Source organism: Balaenoptera ricei, chromosome 3 (genome assembly GCF_028023285.1).
Source record: "Balaenoptera ricei isolate mBalRic1 chromosome 3, mBalRic1.hap2, whole genome shotgun sequence".
NCBI lineage: Eukaryota > Metazoa > Chordata > Mammalia > Artiodactyla > Balaenopteridae > Balaenoptera > Balaenoptera ricei.
In genome coordinates, this window is record NC_082641.1 from 126,148,536 (window position 1) to 126,169,446 (window position 20,911).

The window sequence follows — 20,911 nt, forward strand, 5'->3', positions numbered from 1 at the left end:
TATCATATGTATATATATATATATATATATATATATATACATACACACACACACACACACATTGTGAACTATTTACAATCAAGCTAATTAACATATCAGTCACCTCACATAGTTTTCTTTGTATACGTGTGTGTGGGGAGGGTGACAATTAAGATCTATTCTCTTAGCAAATTTCAAGTATACAATACAGCATTGTTAACTATAGTCACCATGCTGTACATTAGATTTCCAGAACTTACCCATCCCGCATATATGAAACTTTGACCAACATTTCCCCATTTCCCACACTTCCATCCCCTAGTAACCACTGTCCTCTCTGCCCCTAAGAGTTTGACTTTTTTAGATTGCATACATGAGCGACATCATGCAGTATTTGTCTTTCTGTGTCTGGCTTATCTTACTTAACACCCTCCAGGTTCATCCACATTGTGACAATGGCAGGATTTTCTTTATGTCGTTGCAGCATTAGTCACAAGAGCCAAGGTATGGAAACAACCTAAGTGTCCGTCACCAACTGAATAGATAGAGAAAATGTGAGATTATACATGTGTAAACACACAATGGAATATTATCCAGCCTTATAAAAGAAGGAAATCTTGTCATTTGAGTAGGGCTGTTTTGAGCCAATCATAATCAACTGTCTCTCATTTAGGCCCTGTTCAGTAGACCCCATGTTTACTGCCCATGTGAAATAGCATAGTTAGCTACTTTAAACTCATTTCTTCATCTCTAAAGGGTTTTTGTGAGGATCAAGAGAAAAATTTATGGGAAAGAGCTCTGGAATCAGAAAGCAGTTAAACACTAAGCATTAATAAGAAAACAGACATTGCTAGTAAGTTTAGCTTTCTATGGGCAATCTTACCAAGCCCAGGTATTCTTAAAACTTACTAGCATGGATCATATGATTATCAAATGTTAGCACAGATAATGTGATTTTTAAAGGTTAGGATTAAAAGAACCTTTGAGATCTTCCACCAAGTCCTAACTCAACGATAGTCAGTGAAGAAACGGAGGCCCTAAAAAGCTGAGATCACACAAAGTTACTAAGTGCAAAGCTAGTTAGAGAATTCAGAACTTCTGACCCTGTGTCCAGTGCCCTCATTATCCTGCACAACCTTCTTCTAAAGGCTGGTTTGAACAGCAATTAGACACAGCCAATTTTTAGGCTAGTCCCCACCGCAATGGAATAACCACCCAACTTATGCTAACCCCCAATCACTCCCTATAACATGTCTTACTTTCCCCTGGTACTAATTCCCAGCTTCACCCATTTGTTGTACTCTCTCTCTGCCCCAGTGGAAGTTAAATTCTGCCACGGTAGGAACCTCTATTAGCTACATTGCCCGGCACATAGTAGATCCTGAATAAGTTTGTTGGATGATGATTAGAAAAATGGACATTAATCAGATCATTCACGCTCACAACAGGTTTGACGAAATGACAGATATCTTCTCCGACAACTTTTTAAGCCATTTGTTTGGGTGACTTGTAGGCATCGCAAGCCAAATGGGAGAACGAGAGTTGCTCAGGCAACCAGACTCAAGGGGCCTAAATCCCATTCCCATGCCGTCATTGCCCAGTCCTGCTCCAGTCTTGCTCCTGTAAGGGACGCATTGTCTAAACAGCATCGAGTGTTAACTTGTTAAATCAGTTACACCCAAAAGGGTTGAGATTATTTAACAATGCAACAAGATGAGGTCATATCAAGAATTCTGAGGAGAGGCAGAGTTTTCAAAGACTCCAGTTCCACGCCAGGGAGCTATTGTTTATGAAATGATCTTGGAAAACGAAGAATTAACTCAGTAACTAATCTCTTTCATGGGAATTCTTTGTGCTTAATTCTCAGATTTGAAATTCTTTATTTTATATCCATTCCACAATCATCTTACTAGTCTAACTTTTTAAAAGATGTAACTCATCTGTGTGGAGGAAAAAAATACATAATTGCCAACCATATTTGTTCTGAACAAAGATTGGTTCCATTTGCCACCACTGGGAATGTTCAGGAATATTCTCCCTGGAGGTCAGGGACTTTGTGAATTTTGCTCACTGGTCTATTTCTAGAGCCTGGGAAGGTGCTAGGCTCATAGAAGGAATCTAATAACTATTTGCTGAGTGCATGAATAAACCTGGAGTTATTTACCCGAGTTGAAACCCTCCCATAGCTTGAAGGAGAGATAAGACTGGACCTCCAGCTCCCAGCACCACCCCAGAGGAAATCTGTGTGGTCTTTACATCCATGGTCTCAGGCATATTTCATATGAACCCCATGTATTTGGCTGGGTTTCCCACTCAAGCTAACTTATGGTACTTTTCTGAGAGCCTCACTACATACAAACTCTGAAAAAAGCTAGGTCCCAGGAACCCTACAGAAACAAAGGAAAACCTTCCAAGGAAGGCGGTGGAGTGATTCAGTGAGGATCATCAGATTAAGACTTAGAACAAAGTCCTGGTCACTCCCATACCACTTAACTAGTATGTAAGAGTCACCAAGTCATGTCTTCATTCTAGACCTCATCCCAAAACTGAGGGGGTTCTTTAGAACATGGGTTTTCTCATCTAAAAATCACTCTGTGGCCCAAGTAAGTCTTTATACTGAGTGCACTTAAAGGTGAACCCATCTCCACTTCCACCACTCCTCGAGATGCCCACAAAAAAAGCCTGAAGTTGCTTTTGAACCTGCCTCTGGCCAGGGGCAGAGTCATGCCTGCCCAATATGGGGGCAGAGAAGGTGACTTGTCTATTATCATTTCTGCATCTCTTAGAGATAAGGTTGATTTCTCCCAGCCTCACTAGATAATAAAAACCTGTGCATGTGTGCTAGGAGCTCCATGGTGGAAGATTCAAGGAAATCGGCTGGATTTTATGAAAAGCAGGCAACAAAGCATCTTTCACTTTTTTCCATGGAAATGAAAGTAATTTTCAAAAATCCTCCCCTAGATGGGAATGCCATCTGGTCTCATAAAGCCCCTTTAGTATCTCATCTTCAAAGATGTCCACCAATGAACCACACACCCCAGTATTCACGCCAGCGAGTAGTACTGTCCCATACCAAATCTAAGCCAGACCTATACAACCAACAGAATGCAGCAGAAGTGACACTGTGTAACTTATAAAGCTAAGTCATAAGAGGTCTTGTGGCTACCACTTTAGTCTACTGGAATGCTAGTTCCTGGAATGCTCTCTTTTGGATCCCAGCCACCATGCTGTAAGAAGCCCAAGCCCCATGGAAAGGCCAAGTCTCAGCACTCCAGTTGACCACAGCTACAGCTGAGCTCCCAGCTAACATCTGGCATCCACCACCAGCTTGCAAGGCAGCCGTCGTGGATACCCAGCCCAGTCGGGTCTTTGGATTCCTCCAGCCACAGCCACCATCTGACTGCAACCACATGACAGACCTCAAGAGAGAACTTCCCAGGTGAACCCAGTAAACCCACTGGGCCAAGAGAAATAATAAGGTGTTGTTTGAAGTCACAAAGTTTTGGTGTGGTTTGTTATACAACAATAAGTAACTGAAACACTGCCTTAAATTCCTTTACCAGTTTCTATGACCCTGAGTTGCTCTCACAAGTCACTGATGATCATTTATGCAAGACTCTGCCCCTTCCTAGCAGTTTACAAATAGCTGAGTTCATTTTAAATACTTCAAAATTAAATTTTGAAGCTAGGATTTTTTTTTTCCTATTGAATTTGAAAAGGTTTGCACTGGATGTGAAACAATGAAGTTGAGTTTTTAAAATATATTACAAAACTAGTTTTATAAACTTGGCTCCAAATACATGTCTGCAATTATGGGTCTATAGCTCTTATAGTTATGTTTTACAAGATCATCCCAATTTCAAATAATCTTTCCATTAAATCACAGAAATTTGTGGGAAGTTACAATACTGTATCAAATCTGCACCTTGCAAGCTGCCTCTCACACCAAAGAAGAGCATAAAAACCCTAGGTCAGGTCACGTCTTCCCTCTTACGGTTCAAAAAACATAATCCCTGTAACTCATTTTCAAGGGTAGTAACTTTGCTTTCTTCTTTGGATTTGGGATGCTGATTTATCTGGTCTAGTTGTGCCCTACTGAACCCAAACATGATGGAAATATAAACAACTTTAACCACACATTCATAGAAATACACACAACACACAGAAAACAAATGTCTTGGGTCATGGAAAAATTTGCTGTTGTCATTGTTTTGTAACTTATTTTCTTTAAATTTCACTGGGTTCCTTTTGGAGTCATTGAATTCCATTTATGAGTCTTTTTTTAAGTTATAGGCTTAAACATAGCCATAATGTAGTTTCTCCTATATTCCAGGCACTGTGCTAAGTGCTTTAGACACATTAACTCATTAATTGCAGAACCTTGTGATACAGGTTATTTATTATCCCCACTTCACAGTTGAAAAGAACCATGGCTCAGAAAAGTTAAGTGATTTGCTAAAGTGTCACAGACACTAAGTACCCTGAGCTGAGATCTGAACTTAGGTCCGCCTCTCAAGCAAGAGAAACATAGCTGGGAACCTCTCTGAATTCCCACACATCCAGAAATCGCATCTCAGTTTTTGAATCATTGAACAGGAACCATAGCTTGGCCAAAAGAACTATGTATTCTTGGGGATCACCCTGAGGGAAGGACTTGAATCTGAGTTTGGGAGAGTGCAAAGTGTTGACATTTTCAGACTGCTTATTTATATTAGTACAGTTGTTGGCAGAATTCTATATTGTCCAGATTGCACTGGTAGTTTCCCTGTCTGATAAGATTTTGTCCCATCCTTCAAGTGCATGGATGCTGGGGATTATCCATTCAGGGGACTTTGGGCAGGGACACAACAGGCAGTCACAGAGACCCAAGAGATTCAACAATCTGAAACTCAGAGGCATCTGGCATGCACCAAGTAGCAACTAGGATATTTAGGAACTGTCCCTATGGCTCAATCCATGTGCACTGGGGAGAGAATGGGATACAAAACAGGAAAGAATGTGTTTTTGGAGGGGAGGGAAGTGGTATACATGTGTGCACACGTTTGTGCGTGTGTGTGTGTGTGTGCGTGCGCATGCATGTTGAATAGGGTGGGGGCTGCTTTTCCTCCATGAGTCATTTCCAAACAACCTTTCCTCTCATTCCATCTGTGTCCCCTTCAAACCAGTTTTCTCTGCGTTCTCTCATAGGCAAATCATCCTGGGGAAACCGAGACAGCCTCAAACGAGATTTCATGGTGGAATGTGCAGGGGTGGAGTGGGTTGCTCTGTTTGTTCTTTTTCTCTAACTTATTCCTATCTCTAGTCACACTTGCAGTCCCTCTTTCCCTCTAGGACATTTGCCATTTAAAATATATTCAAAAAATAAGTAAATAAAATATATTCATATTAAGATGATCAACAGTTCCTCTTTGGAAATGCAAACATGTGTGAATGAGCCTCAGTTTCCTCATAAGTAAATGGTCATACTTCTCCTCGCAGGTGAGTTGGCCTTTGTCAAAACACACACACACACTATGGCGTACTGTCAATTAGTTGAAAAGATACGTGAGTGGATGACTAGGTTTACCTGTAGACAAGACTGCAAAGGAGCCAAGTCAGGAGCAAAAGCGATCAGGACAGCCTGGTGGCAAAGCGCATGGGCTCTGAGGTCAGACCAGCCGAGTCCAAATCCCACCCCTCTGACTCACAAAGTATGAGATCTTAAGCAAATTACTGAAATTCTCCAAGCCCTGGCTTCGTATCAGTAAAATGGAGATGTTAATAGCACCTACCCTCGAGGCTGTTTTGAGCATGAAATGAGACAATGCATGCCAAATGCTTAACCCAATGCCTGATACACAGCAAGTGCTCAGTAAATATTAGTTGTTGTTATTTATTATACAGTACCCAGGGTAAAATTTATAATAGCTATTATTTATTGAATATTTTCTATGTACGAGGCTATGGGCAATTTTAAATACACTACCTCTTTCAATCTTCAGAGCAACCCTGTAAGGCACGTTCTAGAATACCCCCTTTTCCAGATAAGAAAACTGAGATGCAACTAAGTTAAGTCATGTTTGCAAGGTCCCAAAGTTACCAAGTATCAGATCACAGTTGGTCTGACTCCAAGTCTGAGTTCCTACCCAAGTCTCACACAAAATTAACTTTCTAAAACCCAAATTAGAGTTACTTGGTGAATATCTGTCAACAGTTTCCATAGGCCTTTCAGGACCTCAATCCCTCTAACCTCCTTTTATGGCCCTTTAAAACACCAGGGGCATTCACTGTGAAAGCCAGATAACTTCACGTGGGATAAAAATGAGCACGTATAGAGGACTCTTTCTCCTCTGTGAGCTTTCACACTCACATACCGTGTTTGGTGTGAGGATAAATGTATTTATTATAAGTGCCTTTAAGATGCTGCAAGGCTTGACACGGAGTGAACGTGGCAGAGAACATGTGAGGCAGTGAGAAAGCATGATGGACACATGCTCAGAGTTGGGAGTCGGACTACCCTGAGTTCAAGCGCCCTGTCTGTCCTTCATCAGCTGTGGGCAACTCATTTAACCTCTGTGAGCCTGTTTCGTCATCTCTAGAGGTGACAGGCCACACCTCTCCCCAGAGCAGGTTCTGAAGATTAAATGCGGTCATCCCTGTGAAGCACATGACACAGTGCAAGACACATGGGAAGCCCTTGGTAAATACTCTTATTAACAATACTGTGGTTATTAAGTGTTCAAAATGTTATCTATAATTATTATTAATATTCAATTCTCAAAACAGTTATACCATAGAGGAGACGAGGATACCAAGGCTTGGAGAGGCCGGGTGCCCTGACCCCAAAGGGCTGGCGGTGGGCCCAGTGTTCTTACAACCGCCTACCAGCTGCTGAAACCAGCAGGGCAGTGAAGTACTTATGGCTGGGTAATGTACACCCCTTGCTGGGCTCTGAGGAAGGGGTCCACTTCTTTTGAGAGAGTAGCAACACAAGCCATTACCAGTTCTATAATCCACAGTTCCTTCAATAGCAAAGCTAACCCCGGTCTTCATGGGATCATCCTGTATTGCCCAGTGCCCAGCAGAACTAAGAAGTGTCTTGTGTGGGCTTCCACCTTAGTTTTAGGCTTGAGTCGGATACTAAGGTGATTAGGTCAGAAAGGTTTCCCCCAGAAGCTCCAGTTCTTTGAGTGGTGGTGACATTAAGCAACCCCCAGATGTTGCACATGGGTGGTTGAAATGCCTGCACTAGGAGGGGCGGCCAGTCACAGAAGCCGGGGTCATAAAAGTCTTGTAATTAGAATTGGGGTGACTAATTTCCAGGTAGAATCAGAGGCTCTTACAAATTGCTTTTGCAGAAATCATACCCAGGCTGGAGCTTCAAGATGGCAGAGAAGTAAGGCGTGGAGATCACCTTCCTCCCCACAGATACATCAAAAATACATCTACATGAGGAACAGTTCCTACAGAACACCTACTGAACACTGGCAGAAGACCTCAGACTTCCCAAAAGGCAAGAAACTCCCCACGTACCTGGGTAGCGTAAAAGAAAAAAGAAAAAACAGAGACGAAAGGATAGAGATGGGACCTGCACCTCTGGGTGGGAGCTGTGAAGGAGGAAAAGTTTCCACACACTAGGAAGCCCCTTCACTGGCGGAGACGGGGGGTGAGTGGGGGGGAAGTGTCGGAGCCATGGAGAAGAGCACAGCAACAGGTGTGCGGAGGGCAAAACGGAGAGATTCCCGCACAGAGGATCGGTGCTGACCAGCACTCACCAGCCCAAGAGACTTGTCTGCTCACCCGCCGAGGCGGGCGGGGGCTGGGAGCTGAGGCTCGGGCTTCGGAGGTCGGATCCCAGGGAGAGGACTGGGGTTGGCTGCGTGAACACAGCCTGAAGGGGCTAGTGCGCCACAGCTAGCCGGGAGGGAGTCCGGGAAAAAGTCTGGAGCTGCCGAAGAAGCAAGAGACCTTTGTCTCAGGATGCGTGAGGAATGGGGATTCAGAGCACCACTTAAACGAGCTCCAGAGAATGGCGCAAGCCGCGGCTATCAGCGTAGACACCAGAAACGGGCATAAAATGCTAAGGCTGCTACTGCAGCCACCAAGAAGCCTGTGTGCAAGCACAGGTCACTATCCGCACCTCCCCTCCCAGGAGCCTGTGCAGCCCGCCACTCCCAGGGTCCCGTGATCCAGGGACAACTTCCCTGGGAGAACATGGTGTGCCTCAGGCTGTTGCAACGTCACGCTGGCCTCAGCTACTGCAGTCTCGCCCCACATTCCGTACCCCTCCCTCCCCCTGGCCTGAGTGAGCCAGGGCCCCCCAATCAGCTGCTACTTTAACCCCGTCCTGTCTGGGGGGGGAACAGATGCCCTCAAGTGACCTACATGCAGAGGCAGGGCCAAATCCAAAGCTGAACCCCAGGAGCTGTGCGAACAAAGAAGAGAAAGGGAAATCTCTCCCAGCAGCCTCAGGAGCAGCGGATTAAATCTCCACAATCAACTTGATGTACCCTGCATCTGTGGAACACCTGAATAGACAACAAATCATCCCAAAACTGAGGTGGTGGACTTTCAGAGCAACTGTAGTATTGAGGTTTCCTTTCTGCATCTAATTTGTTTCTGGTTTTATGTTTATCTTAGTTTAGTATTTAGAGCTTATTATCATTGGTAGATTTGTTTACTGATTTGGTTGCTCTCTTCCGCTCTCTCTCTCTCTCTCTCTCTCTATATATATATATATATATATATTATTTTTTCATTTTGCTCCTTTTGTGAGTGTGTATGTGTATGCTTCTTTGTGTGATTTTGTCTGTATAGCTTTGCTTTTACCATTTGTCCTAGGGTTCTGTCTGTCCATTATTTTTCTTTTTTTAGTATAGTTTTTAGCACTTCTTATCATTGGTGGATTCGTTTTTTGGTTTGGTTGCTCTCTTCTTTCTTTCTTTCTTTCTTTCTTTTCTTTATTACCTTTAAAAAAAATTTTAACAACATATTTTTTATTTTAATAACTTTATTTCATTTTATTTTATTTTATTTTTCTTTCTTTCTTTCTTTCTTTCTTTTCTCCCTTTTCTTCTGAGCCATGTGGCTGACAGGGTCTTGGTGCTCCAGCCAGGTGTCAGGTCTGAGCCACTGAGATGGGAGAGCTGAGTTCAGGACTTTGGTCCACCAGAGACCTCCTGGTCCCAGGTAATATCAAACGGCAAAAGCTCTCTCAGAGATCTCCATCTCAACGCAAAGACTCAGCTCCACTCAATGACCAGCAAGCTACAGTGCTGGACACCCTATGCCAAACAACTAGCAAGACAGGAACACAACCTCACCCATTAGAGAGGCTGCCTAAAATCATAATAAGGTCACAGACACCCCAAAACACACCACTGGACGCGGTCCTGCCCACCAGAAAGACAAGATCTGGCCCCATCCACCAGAACACAGGCACCAGTCCCCTCCACCAGGAAGCCTACACAACCCACTGAACCAACTTCAGCCACTGCGGGCAGACACCAAAAACAATGGGAAGTATGAACGTGCAGCCTGTGAAAAGGAGACCCCAAATACAGTAAGTTAAGCAAAATGAGAAGACACAGAAATACACAGCAGATGAAGGAGCACGGTAAAAACCCACCAGACCAAACAAGTGAAGAGGAAATAGGCAGTCTACCTGAAAAAGAATTCAGAGTAATGATAGTAAAGATGATCCAAAATCTTGGAAATAGAATGGAGAAAATACAAGAAATGTTTAACAATGAACTAGAAGAACTAAAGAGCAGCAGGGGGCGGGGTGGGGGGATGAATTGGGAGATTGGGATTGACATATATACACTAATATGTATAAAATGGATAACTAATAAGAACCTGCTGTATAAAAAAATAAATAAAATTCCAAAAAGAACTAAAGAGCAAACAAACAATGATGAACAACACAATAAATGAAATTAAAAATTCTCTAGAAGGAATCAGTAGCAGAATAAGTGAGGTAGAAGAATGGATAAGTGACCTGGAAGATAAAATAGTGGAAATAACTACCACAGAGCAGAATAAAGAAAAAAGAATGAAAAGAATTGAGGACAGTCTCAGAGACCTCTGGAACAACATTAAGCACACCAACATTTGAATTATAGGGGTCGCAGAAGAAGAAGAGAAAAAAAAAGGGACTGAGGAAATATTTGAAGACATTATAGTTGAAAACTTCCCTAATATAGGAAAGGAAATAGTCAGTCAAGTCCAGGAAGCGCAGAGAGTTCCATACAGGATAAATCCAAGGAGAAACACGCCAAGACACATATTAATCAAACCATCAAAAAATAAATACAAAGAAAAAAATATTAAAAGCAGAAAGGGAAAAGCAACAAATAACATACAAGGGAATCCTCATAAGGTTAACAGCTGACCTTTCAGCAGAAACTGTGCAAGCCAGAAGGGAGTGGCAGGACATATTTAAAGTGAGGAAACAGAAAAACCTACCACCAAGATTACTCTACCCAGCAAGGATCTCATTCAGATTTGACAGAGAAATTAAAACCTTTACAGACACGCAAAAGTTAAGAGAATTCAGAACCACCAAACCAGCTTTACAACAAATGCTAAAGGAACTTCTCTAGGCAGGAAACACAAGAGAAGGAAAAGATCTACAACAACAAATCCAAAACAATTAAGAAAACGGTAATAGGAACACACATATCAATAACTACCTTAAATGTAAATGGATTAAATCCTCCAACCAAAAGACATAGACTGGTTGAATGGATACAAAAACAAGACCCATATATATGCTGTCTACAAGAGATCCACTTCAGACCTAGGGACACATACAGACTGAAAGTGAGGGGATGGAAAAAGATATTCCATGCAAATGGAAATCAAAAGAAAGCTGGAGTAGCAATTCTCATATCAGACAAAATAGACTGTAAAATAAAGACTATTACAAGAGACAAAGAAGGACACTACAGGGCTTCCCTGGTGGTGCAGTGGTTGAGAATCTGCCTGCCAATGCAGGGGACACGGGTTCGAGCCCTGGTCTGGGAAGATCCCACATGCCGCGGAGCAACTAGGCCCGTGAGCCACAGTTGCTGAGCCTGCGTGTCTGGAGCCTGTGCTCCGCAACAAGAGAGGCCACAATAGTGAGAGGCCCGCGCACCGCGATGAAGAGTGGCCCCCACGTGCCGCAACTAGAGAAAGCCCTCGCACAGCAACGAAGACCCAACACAGCCATAAATAAATAAATAAATAAAATTAAAAAAAAAAAAAAAAAAGAAGGACACTACATAATGACCAAGGGATCAATCCAAGAAGAAGATATAACAATTGTAAATATTTATGCGCCCAACATAGGAGCACCTCAGTACATAAGGCAAATGCTAACAGCCATAAAAGGGGAAATCGACAGTAACACAATCATATTAGGGGACTTTAACACCCCACTTTCATCAATGGACAGATCAACCAAAATGAAAATAAATAAGGAAACACAAGCTTTAAATGACACATTAAACAAGATGGACTTAATTGATATTTATAGGACATTCCATCCAAAAACAACAGAATACACTTTCTTCTCAAGTGCTCATGGAACATTCTCCAGGATAGATGATATCTTGGGCCACAAATCAAGCCTTGGTAAATTTAAGAAAATTGAAATCATATCAAGTATCTTTTCTGACCACAATGCTATGAGACTACATATCAATTACAGGAAAAATCTGTGTAAAATACAAACAGGTGGAGGCTAAACAATACACTACTAAATAACCAAGAGATCACTGAAGAAATCAAGGAGGAAATCAAAAAATACCTAGAAACAAATGACAATGAATACACAATGACCCAAAACCTATGGGTTGCAGCAAAAGCAGATCTAAGAGGGAAGTTTATAGGAATACAATCCTACTTCAAGAAACAAGAAGCATCTCAAATAAACAACCTAACCTTACACCTAAAGCAATTAGAGAAAGAAGAAAAAAAAAACCCAAAGTTAGCAGAAGGAAGGAAATCATAAAGATCAGAGCAGAAATAAATGAAAAAGAAATGAAGGAAACAATAGCTAAGATCAATAAAACTAAAAGCTGGTTCTTCGAGAAGATAAACAAAATTGATAAACCACTAGCCAGACTCATCAAGAAAAAAAGGGAGAAGACTCAAAGCCACAGAATTAGAAACGAAAAAGAAGTAACAACTGACATTGCAGAGATACAAAGGATCAAGAGAGATTACTACAAGCAACTATATGCCAATAAAATGGACAACCTGGAAGAAATGGACAAATTCTTAGAAAAGCACAACCTTCTGAGACTGAACCAGGAAGAAACAGAAAATATAAACAGACCAGTCACAAGCACTGTTTGAAACCGTGACTAAAAATCTTCCAACAAACAAAAGCCCAGGACCAGATGGCTTCACAGGTGAATTCTATCAAACATTTAGAGAAGAGCTAACACCTTCTCAAACTCTTCCAAAATATAGCAGAGGGAGGAACACTCCCAAACTCCTTCTATGAGGCCACCATCACCCAGATACCAAAACCAGACAAAGATGTCACAAAAAAGGAAAACTACAGACCAATACCACTGATGAACACAGATGCAAAAAACGTCAACAAAATACTAACAAACACATTCCAACAGCACATTAAAAGGATCACACACCATGATCAAGTGGGGTTTATCCCAGGAGTGCAAGGATTTTTCAACATATGCAAATCAATCATTGTGATAAACCATATTAACAAATCGAAGGAGAAAAACCATATGACCATCTCAATAGGTGCAGAAAAAGCTTTTGACAAAATTCAACACCCATTTATGATAAAAACTCTCCAGAAAGTAGGCATAGAGGGAACTTACCTCAACATAATAAAGCCCATATATGACAAACCCACCGCCAACATTGTTCTCAGTGGTGAAAAACTGAAACCATTTCCACTAAGATCAGGAACAAGACAAGGTTGCCCACTCTCACCACTATTATTCAACATAGTTTTGGAAGTTTTAGCCACAGCAGTTACAGAAGAAAAAGAAATAAAAGGAATCCAAATTGGAAAAGAAGAAGTAAAACTGTCACTGTTTGCAGATGACATGATACTATACACAGAGAATCTCAAAGATGCTACCAGAAAACTACTAGAGCTAATCAATGAATTTGGTAAAGTAGCAAGATATAAAATTAATGCACAGAAATCTCTTGCATTCCTATACACTAATGATGAAAAATCTGAAAGAGAAATTAAGAAACACTCCCATCTACCACTGCAACAAAAAGAATAAAATACCTAGGAATAAACCTACCTAAGGAGACAAAAGACCTGTATGCAGAAAACTATAAGACACTGATGAAAGAAATTAAAGATGACACAAGCAGATGGAGAGATATACCATGTTCCTGGATTGGAAGAATCAACATTGTGAAAATGACTCTACTACCCAAAGCAATCTACAGATTCAATGCAATCCCTATCAAACTACCAATGGCATTTTTCACAGAACGAGAGCAAAATATTGCACAATTTGTATGGAAACACAAAAGACCCCGAATAGCCAAAGCAATCTTGAGAAAGAAAAACAGAGCTGGAGGACTCAGGCTCCCTGACTTCAGACTATACTACAAAGCTATAGTAATCAAGACAGTATGGTACTGACACAAAAACAGAAATATAGATCAATGGAACAGGATAGAAAGCCCAGAGACAAACCCACACACATATGGTCACCTTATCTTTGATAAAGGAGGCAAGAATATACAATGGAGAAAAGACAGCCTCTTCAATAAGTGGTGCTGGGAAAACTGGACAGCTACATGTAAAATAATGAAATTAGAACACTCCCTAACACCATACACAAAAATAAACTCAAAATGGATTAAAGACCTAAATGTAAGGCTAGACACTATCAAACTCTTAGAGGAAAACATAGGCAGAACACTCTGACATAAATCACAGCAAGATACTTTTTGACCCACCTCCTAGAGAAATGGAAATAAAAACAAAAATAAACAAATGGGACCTAATGAAACTTCAAAGCTTTTGCACAGCAAAGGAAACCATAAACAAGACGAAAAGACAACACTCAGAATGGGAGAAAATATTTGCAAATGAAGCAACTGACAAAGGATTAATCTCCAAAATATACAAACAGCTCATGCAGCTCAATATCAAAAAAACAAACAACCCAATCCCAAAATGGGCATACAACCTAAAGAGACATTTCTCCAAAGAAGATACACAGATTGCTAACAAACACATGAAGGGATGCACAACATCGCTAATCATTAGAGAAATGCAAATCAAAACTACAAGGAGGTATCATCATACCTCACACCAGTCAGAATGGCCATCATCAAAGAATCTACAAACAATACATGCTGGAGAGGGTGTGGAGAAAAGAGAACCCTCTTGCACTGTTGGTGGGAATGTAAACTGGTACAGCCACTATGGAGAACAGTATGGAGGTTCCTTAAAAAACTAAAAATAGAACTACCATATGACCCAGCTATCCCATTACTGGGCATATACCCTGAGAAAACCATAATTTAAATAGAGTCATGTACCACAATGTTCATTGCAGCTCTATTTACAATAGCCAGGACATGGAAGCAAGCTAAGTGTCCATCAACAGATGAATGGATAAAGAAGATGTGGCACATATATACAATGGAATATTACTCAGCCATAAAAAGAAGCAAAACTGAGTTATTTGTAGCGAGTTGGATGGACTTAGAGACTGTCATACAGAGTGAAGTAAGTCAGAAAGAGAAAAACAAATACTGTATGCTAACACATATATATGGAAACCAAAAAAAAAAAAAGAAGGTTCTGAAGAACCTAGGGGCAGGACAAGAATAAAGACACAGACGTAGAGAATGTACTTGAGGACACAGGGAAGGGTAAGGGTAAGCTGGGACGAAGTGAGAGAGTGGCATGGACATATATACACTACCAAATGTAAAACAGATAGCTAGTGGGAAGCAGCTGCATACCACAGGGAGATCAGCTCGGTGCTTTGTGACCACCTAGAGGGGTGGGATAGGGAGGGTGGGAGGGAGACGCAAGAGGGAGGAGATTTGGGGATATATGTATATGTATAGCTGATTCACTTTGTTATACAGCAGAGACTAACACACCACTGTAAAGCAATTATACTCCAATAAAAATGTTAAAAAAAAAAAATCATACCCACTGATGTCCAAACTGTCCTGAATCACTCTACACTCACAAGCAGAAACAGCTGGCATCAGAGTACTCTACAAATACAGCACAGAATCACATGGGACCTGGTCCGAGGAGACGGGCCTCCTCTTGCCTTGAAAAGTGGCGTGCCGATGATCATCATGTTAGTTTACATTTTCCCAGTGTCTAAGGGTAGTTTCAGGGAGCAACACTGACTCCAGTGAGTTGGGTGACCTCAGGGAAGGCTCTTCCCTTTTCTGATCCTCCCTTGGTAAAATGAAAGAGTTGAACTAGATGGTCTCTGAAGCCCACGGACTGTAACAATTACCACTTGTTATGATATAAAATTCTCTGAGCATTGGTTCATTTAAGACGTAGTAAGAAGTAACAATTTAATATCTAGCTGTTTCATATACAACAGTCCTATGAAGTTATTAATATTCCCATATTACAGATGCAGAAATTGAGGCCCAGACTAGTTAAGTGTTTTGCCCAAGAACTTGCACAGAGCTGAGATTTTAACCCAAGCAGCTCAACCCACAGGTCTATGCTCTTAATCTTTAATAATATTAATGAAAATACTAATGAACCAGTCATGTATACTAAGGGTTCCAGATCCTTCTTTTCAGGATTTCTCCATTTTTATTCCATCAACAGTGTGTGTGTCAGCTCTCAGGCATCACCTGGCAGATGTATACATACATCACCTACCTAGGTCCTGGCATGTCAACCCCAGACAGGATCCTAGGTCCTGACAGATCACCTGGGCTGGGTTTTCTTAACTCATTATCCTTGGGCAGCCAATAAAGGGTACATGAACTCTCTGAAGTTATGTGCAAAATGAGGGTGTGTGTAATTCTGAAGGCAGATGTCATAGATTTCTTCAGATTTTCAAGAAGGTCTATGAACCTTTACAGACCAGCCCATGTTTTGATAGTTGATAAAATTGACACCTAGGGATGAAAATGGACTTGCCCAAGTACACACAGCAAGGAGTGACAGAGCTGGGTTCAGACCCCAGATCACCTGGCCCAGAGCCCAGGCTCTTCGGCTACATCATGCCGATTCAACTCGATTCCCTCCAACATGCACCAAGTGCCTGCCACGGTCGAGATGCCTTAGTGGGGATTATACGCACAGCTCACAAGCTTTGGGTAGTTTTAGAAAATCGTCGTGCTTCATGTTTAATGCAAAATGGCATTGCGCCATTTCTCTAAAGTTCTTGTCATTGATAACTACCATTGATCTGCCTGTCTGCTTGTCTGCTATGGATGAAAACTTAGCTCATGGCATTTCACTCATATCTAGTCCAGTCTGCCTATACTGGCCCCACTCCTGGCCTCCACAGATACTGAAAGTGGTTGGGCATTTGTATCTCATTATTTTGTTTAAAATAATCCGTTCAAAATAAAACTGACAACAGCTAAACTATACAAAGCAAAATGTGTTAATGACTGAACACTGACAGAGGAACCACATTGTCCTGACAAAGTTCAGATCAACCAAATGTGTACCCAGAAAACTGGACTTAGTAGAAATAAAGCCACAATAGAAAATTCACTCTGGCAGAAGCTAAAATTTGATATGATTACATTTGATACAGATAAATCACAATTGATAAATAAAGCCTGCCTTGTAAAAATTCACATAAAGGAATGAATCCCTATAAAATTGATTTTGATAAAATAAGAAATGACAAAAAGTAGAAATGGTTTCACTGCACTATATTGAACATTGATATTGAAATTAAAATGGCTTAATGAGACAATTAAGAAAAATACTTTCTTGACAAAAACTCAACCATGTTGGTGCTTTAAATGCTTGTAGTTATAAGCATGGAATCAAAGCATCTTCAGTGCCAAAGGACAGAGGTCAAAATGTCTGCCACGTTAAACACAGGTCAAAAGGAAAGTGCCAATATAGGGAGGTCAAAAATTCCTACAGCTGTGTTTTGTAAGTGAAGATGCAATCATTTGCAGGCAATGCTCTGATGAGGCAGACAAACTGACATGACCACTGCCTTTGCAAAGCTCACTTGAAAAGCCAAGCAACTAGCACAGACTATATTATTCTAGGCATGCTTTAACCCTACCAGGTCCATGAAGATGCGAAACACCAAGGAGTAGATGTTATGAGTGGGGTGAGTGAAGAATTTCTCAAACCTGCAAGGGGGTTCCAGGAGAATTTACTTTTCTTCCTGAACAAGAGGGGGTCTCTTTCCTCTTTGTCGTCCCTTTCTGGTGGTCCCAGGAGTTACTTGTCCCAGCTCATCTCCAATGATAGGCAGACCTCTGGGCCTCATGCCCGCCCACTCTGTTGATCTTATCTTCTTGGACAAGGCTGGGGTCAGTGGTATGCTAGAGCTGGTTCAACCCACTCCTGAGAGCCAATTATTAAATTTCAGGAATTTGGTGAGCTGGTTGTTAAACATAGCCTTTATTAAAAGTTAAATTATATAAAGAATATAAACTTATGATCAAATATATCACCTTAAAAGAGGTAATAAATACTCAAAACTCACCACTTCCTAATTAGTTTAGTAGAATTTGCTACTAAGGCTGTTCACATCTATCATATGTGTATGGTAGATACTATATGGTGGTGTGCACATCTTTCCCAGCCCCATATTCAGTAACATCACATTAGCAGCTTGAAATCAGCCAAGGTAGGAGTATTTATATCACAGAAATTTGAAAATGCTACAAATCAAGACTTAATTTATGGATCTGTTGATTGTCTAGATTTAAGAAAGCAATGCTAATAATGCAGATTATACTCAAAGCTGTCAAGTCTATATCTGTTCCATGGTGATGAGCACAAAAAACTGAGGCAATACTCTTTCAAATTCAGCAAAAATGTCATTCACACTATTGACAAATGAGTGATTTCCAACCTCTTTGTTGTTTCACTTCCGTCTTAACTTGTTAATGAAAATCTCAATGAACATTCATGTCAAAACTGTTCTTGTTATCCAATTGCAACCATGGTTGACTCTAGATACAAGAGTTCCGAATAAATCAACGAATGCATTTTCTGAGAATCAACTGGCTATATGAAATTTACAATAAAAGCATTTATATTTTATTATTTGTAAATTGGGTACTGTACATCCTTTATAAAAGTAAAATGTATGATAACCTTGAGTATGCATATACACACATTTTCAGAGTTGTCACTTACCTCTGACTTCCCTCAGAAGCCCCTCATTCTCTTACCACAAGACCACCAGGACCTGCTGCAGCCACCAGGCCGTTAGGCCAAGTGAGGTCATGATGGGCCCAGGGAAGTACCTGGAAGCTTCAGGCTAGAGGAAGGGAAGGCCAGTGTTTACAGTGAGGGCTGTCTGCAGAATGGCCTTTGTCTGCTCAGGGCCTTTATTTATTTTTACACCAGCCTAAGGCCTTTGACCCCAGTTTGAAGTCAAAGGACAAGAAGAAAGATCCTTTACTTTCATGAGGAATGGCAACATAGTTTGGCTGGCAGAGAACTCCAGGGCAACGGGAAGCCCTGGCCCAGGACATCTCAGGGCCCTGGAATGACAGCTCGTGTAAGAACTGGAAAGAGAATGACCCTACTTCTTCCTGGAGGCCATACATCATTTGGAGTCTCTGCAGGAAGACCACACTCACTCACATACCTCTCTATCTCATGTCTGCTGGTGTCCTTCGTGCCGGGGGGCAGAGGGGGTACTTATTTATTTCATTATTTTATCCATGTATAACTTATATCCCAAATAATGCCTACCATGCATTCACATATTCATTCATTCATTTATCCAATAAATCAATATCAAGTACCTTCTGTGGGTCAGGCACTGTTCTCATGCTGTGGGTACAGGGGTGACCCAGACAATCTCTGACCTCATGGCGCATAACGTCAAGTGGACAATATGGACATTAAACTGGTTTCACATCCAGTTGGATGAAAACTCTAAGTGTTTGCTCTACGTGTTCCAAGCTGAATTCATTATCTTCTTCACACAAACAAACACTCTTCTCAAATACCTGTCAAGAGAACCACAACAATCATAGCCACCACTTATATAACATGAGCCAGGCACTAGTCTAAACACTTACATATATTAACTCACTTAATCCTCACAAGAATCCCACAAGAGAAGTACTATCATCACCTTCATTTTACCAAGAGCTTGAAAGCTTCTCTGAGATCACACATTTGATAAGCAGTGGAATTGTTCAATGGTACCACCATTCATCCTGGGCAGGATGTTCAGGTGAACAAGATCAATCTAGCTGAAGTTCCATGAAATTTAGCAAACGTCTAGCTTCAGTTTTATGCAATACTTGCAGTACAGATGAGGCTTAGATTGGTATCTTGACTGCCACTTTCCACCTGCAGGACTTTGAGTAAGAGTTAATTTCTTACTTAACCTCTCTGAACTTGTTTCCTCATGTGTTCTATATGAACAATTATACTATGCAGTTACTTCCTGGGTGGGGTGAGACCATTAAGAGGAGTCAGTGATATAATGGGACCACACATCTGGGACCCTGGCCCACCCAAGAGCCCATAGGCTCCTTGAGGTCACGGACCATGATTACCTTGCTCACTGGAGTGTGAACCTAGCACATAAGAGGTGTTGAATATTGGATGGTTGGTTGGTTGGTTGGTTGGTTGGTTGGTTGGTTGGAAGGATAGATAGATGGATGGCTCTGTTTCCATTGTCCCACAGGAGCTATCCCTGACTCAGACTCTCCTTCCTAGAGCTTCTCACATGTGTATCCAGTCTCCTCCAAGAAGACCAACAGATACTCAAAGGCAGGGACTAGGTCTTTTGTCCTACATCTCACCACAGCCTCAACTTATGATTCACCAAGGAAGGAGCCTTGGGATTCTGAAAAAACACTCTGCCCACTCAGGTCCCAAAATATCCTAAAATTATCACCTGTCCCCTGGCGTCCTTACTTCCAAAGAACTTTCAGGACTAAAGGGATTTCCTGTAATGCTTGGTGGATTAATGCTTGCATAAATCAAGTTTCCTGGTCATTCCCCTCCTTAAGACAAAGGGGAACCATCAAATGTTCACAAGGAAAATTGTTCTCTTCAAGATCCTAAATTCTAAAAAGAAAATGTGAAACCAGAATTACATAGTTATTGAAAGCACTGATTTTTCAGATCAGATAGAACTGATTTTGAATCTCTGCAAGTGTCTTAACTACTTGGAGCCTAGATTCTTTCATCTGGAATGTGGGGATAATAACACGTTCTTTGTAGGGTAATTTGGAGGATCAAGTCAAATACTATAGGTGTATTACTTAGCACCATGCCTAGCACAGGGCAGGGACTCAGTAAAAGACTGTGATTATCCTTTATCATAATTGGTACTTCACTGAAAATTAGGAAGAGACCAGCACATCTACAGCAATTCATCCTCAACAAATGAAAATTATGCTTATTATTCTCAATAAACTTTTACTGAGCACCTGCTAGCAGTGTGAGCAGCCTTATCACCTAATTCCCTATGTCTCTCATGAGCAAAAAGCAGGTAGATTATGGTCTTAATACTTTCTCCCTCTCATAAGTGATGAGAAGTGGTCACAACCTGAATCAAAAGTTTCATTCATTCATTTTTTCTTTATTAACCCATTCGTCACACCTTTATTGAGCTTCTACCATGTGTCAGACACTGGTAACAACTCTGGGAATATAGAGGTGAGTGACACAGGCAAGGTCCCTGCTCTCATGGAGCTTCCAATCTAGGTGGTGCACAGGAATTTTTTTAAAAAGCCAAACAGACAGTATAATTATAAACTGTGATGAGTGCCCTGATGC

General features: G+C 41.2%; 1 protein-coding gene across 6 annotated transcripts in view; it reads right to left on the reverse strand.

Annotated features, from left to right (window-relative positions):
• The window catches only part of SH3TC2 (SH3 domain and tetratricopeptide repeats 2), a 162,658-nt gene that overhangs the window by 68,449 nt on the left and 73,298 nt on the right, over window positions 1-20,911 (reverse strand). For 5 of the 6 annotated variants that reach the window (XR_009502419.1, XR_009502416.1, XR_009502415.1 and 2 more), the window contains exon 18: window positions 18,916-19,122. Coding sequence is in view for 1 of the 6 variants with exons in the window: in XM_059917433.1 (XP_059773416.1) it covers window positions 19,115-19,122 (8 nt within the window). In the remaining 5 variants the exon portion in view is untranslated. Of the gene's footprint in view, window positions 1-18,901; window positions 19,123-20,911 lie in introns of those variants that run through there. The other variant, XM_059917433.1, reaches the window with a different exon arrangement.